The sequence below is a fragment of the Vicia villosa genome, linkage group LG7 (genome assembly GCF_029867415.1).
Source record: "Vicia villosa cultivar HV-30 ecotype Madison, WI linkage group LG7, Vvil1.0, whole genome shotgun sequence".
NCBI classification, from domain to species: domain Eukaryota; kingdom Viridiplantae; phylum Streptophyta; class Magnoliopsida; order Fabales; family Fabaceae; genus Vicia; species Vicia villosa.
Window position 1 is genome coordinate 118,666,613 of NC_081186.1, and position 2,645 is coordinate 118,669,257.

At 34.8% G+C, this 2,645-nt stretch overlaps 1 protein-coding gene across 1 annotated transcript; it reads right to left on the reverse strand.

Annotated features, from left to right (window-relative positions):
* Nucleotides 1-523: 523 nt before the first annotated feature.
* LOC131618416 (LOB domain-containing protein 18-like) lies at nt 524-2,411 on the reverse strand. Its single transcript, XM_058889642.1, has 2 exons — nt 1,613-2,411; nt 524-979 (listed from the first exon to the last, which is right to left on the reverse strand). The coding sequence occupies exons 1-2, from the start codon at nt 1,970-1,972 to the stop codon at nt 668-670; spliced, it is 672 nt and encodes a 223-aa protein (XP_058745625.1). The 5' UTR covers nt 1,973-2,411; the 3' UTR covers nt 524-667.
* Between the last annotated feature and the right edge of the window lie 234 nt (nt 2,412-2,645).

Sequence of the window (2,645 nt, forward strand, 5' to 3'; positions counted from 1 at the left end):
CCACTTTTTGTTTTGATTTAGGGTAAATGATTGGGGGAGGGGGAGTGTTTTGATAAATCTGCAGAAATCGCAGTATTTCGGAAATGAACTTCCGAAATAAGTCAATTTTTTAAAAAAAAGACGCTTTTGGAAATGAACTTCCGAAGCAGGGGTATTTTGGAATTTTCGCTGGGGGTGACCCCCATAGGGAGGTGGCCAAAGAAATTTTCTTTCAAAATATTGATTACATTAATATCAAAAAAAAATATATATATAGATTACATAGAATCATTAATAAATTTTTTAAACATATAACACACATTAAATAATAAATTATTTTCTTATATTTTGTTAGCATAAAAACTAAAATTGAAAATCATTGTTATTCAATTCAACACTAATTCATTTTCCCTATGCGCAATCTATGAAAATAATAACTAATTAGTTGACTTTACTGACCATATATATTAGTTCACTAGCTAAACTGTTCAAATATAAGGAATAAAGAAGCAGAAACATAAATATATAAAGAACCATATTTAATTTATACATATAAAAAAGATATAAAGAAACATGAATATAATTACTTTCTCAATATCAAACATTGAAAACTCAAGATCTTTAATTCCTAGTATTACTATATCAACTAAAATCATAGATTAGTTGATTAAATTAAATCAAAGATAGTTCATTTGGAAAGAGAATGAGAAGATGGAGCAGATCCATATCTATGCAAAAGCTCTCTTGCCAATACTTGAAGATCACCACCATTATTGCTACTTGTTGATGTGCCACTGCCCAAATATTGACGAGGCTCATTAGGCCTTTGCTGCATGGCCCATGAAGAAGTCTGTGCCATAGGATCAAAGAGTGAAGATAAGTCATATGTAGGTGGGAGGGATGAAGGAGAGACCATTGGAAGTGCTTGTGGTGGCTGAGGGACTCCATATGTGGCTAGGTGGGCTTGTAAGTAGGAGAGTTCTGCTTGTAAACTCATCACCTGTGGGACAAACAAGCAAGATTATAAGTCATTTGTATAAACATGAAAATTGAAAAGTATGAACTATTTTATGAACTAGTATATTCATAATTAAAAATGATATAAAAAGGAAAAAGAAACTCCACAATTTAAGGAAGATGGGTGGAATTACTATAGTGATTAAACTAAGGTTGTTCTATATAGGGACAGAAAAAACTAACCGACCATTTCCCCTAAAACCAGCAAAAAACTAAGACCAAAGATGTTACTCCTAAACCGCTTCATGGAATTCAGTAAAAAAACATAGAAACTGTCCCCTTTGTTCCATGGCTCTTCACATGACCTATACTACCTTGTTTTCCTCTTTCCCCATAAGACTCAACCCCAACTTTTGTTCCTCTTTTTTAAGACATAAACAACACTATTATTTTTTCTGACGCAACTACAGAGACTAATATCCCGAGTAACACTCCATCTCTAAATTTTTTTAACACTGATGGGTGCGCAGGACTGAATTCGAACCCAAAATTTGTGGTAAAGCTGAGAGCATATTACTTTCATGCATTTTCATCTTTATCTAGAATAGATTATAGCATGATCAAATAGACCAATAATTAAGTAATTAAATATTTGTAATCAATTGTTTCTAATTACCTGTTGCTGAAGAGAAAAGATATGAGCAACACAACCATAAACAGGATCTCTCAACCTTGCTTGAGCTTCATAACAAATAGTAATAACAGCATCAAGACGCTTGTGCACCGGAACACTTTGCAACAGCTTCGAAACATTACTAGCCCCAAAAACCTTATGAACCGCCGCAAAATGTGAAGCGCCTTGCTCCGAATCAAAGTAAGGCGCAAAGATACAGCCCGATATACACTTCCTCCTCAAAAACTTGCACGCGCCGCAAGGGCCACAAGCACCACCACTTCCACCACCACTACAACCTCCACCACCACCACCACCACCACCACCACCACCGCTACCGCTACAACTAGAGTTCATACTCATCTTTGATTAATTAGCTAGGGTAAAACTAGGGCAAACTAGGGTTTATAAGATTCATGCATAGCAATGAAAAAGAGGAAGAGAAAGAGAAGAATAAGAGAGTGAATGTATATGAAGATAAGGGTTTGGTTTGGTGGGTTAATATATAATTTAATGAAGGATTTAAATAAGGTTAGAAGAAAGCTTTAAAGGCACGATAATAAGCAAAGGTTTAACCTTAATAGTTAAGGTGTTTGCGTGAAGCAAACAAGAAAACATGAGATAAGTCTTCTCATGATCTCAAAACATTGTATGAAAGTATGGGAAAGAAAGAAGGTTTTGAGTTGGAGCTAAGAAGAGATGATGTAAAGCTTGAAAGAGGTTTTTGTTTGTTGTGAGAGTAGTAAGAAAAATGAGGGGGGTGTGAAAACTTGTGGAGGGTGTATGTATATTTGTCACTGCGTGTTTTAAGCTGCGTGGAGGATAAAAGACGTTAACTATAGTTTCTTTCAACTCAATCACAGAAAGAGTTGAAAATGACGCGGTTTTGTTGTTTTTTATTTCTGCTTATTTACTACAAACTTCCAAAACGCTTTGTGAATATGAGATGTTTATGAGATGTAGTAGAGAAGTGACTTGAGCACCCACGTTTCTTTTGTTGTTTAAGTAGAAATGGATCCTCTTCTAAGATTCTTCT

What these genes read in the sequence shown, in the direction of transcription:
- LOC131618416 (XM_058889642.1), bottom strand. Translation starts at nt 1,972, where the DNA reads ATGAGTATGAACTCTAGTTGTAGCGGTAGCGGTGGTGGTGGTGGTGGT. An exon ending in TCTTTTCTCTTCAGCAACAG is followed by an intron (nt 980 to 1,612) that starts GTAATTAGAAAC and finishes TTTGTCCCACAG; the next exon opens with GTGATGAGTTTACAAGCAGA.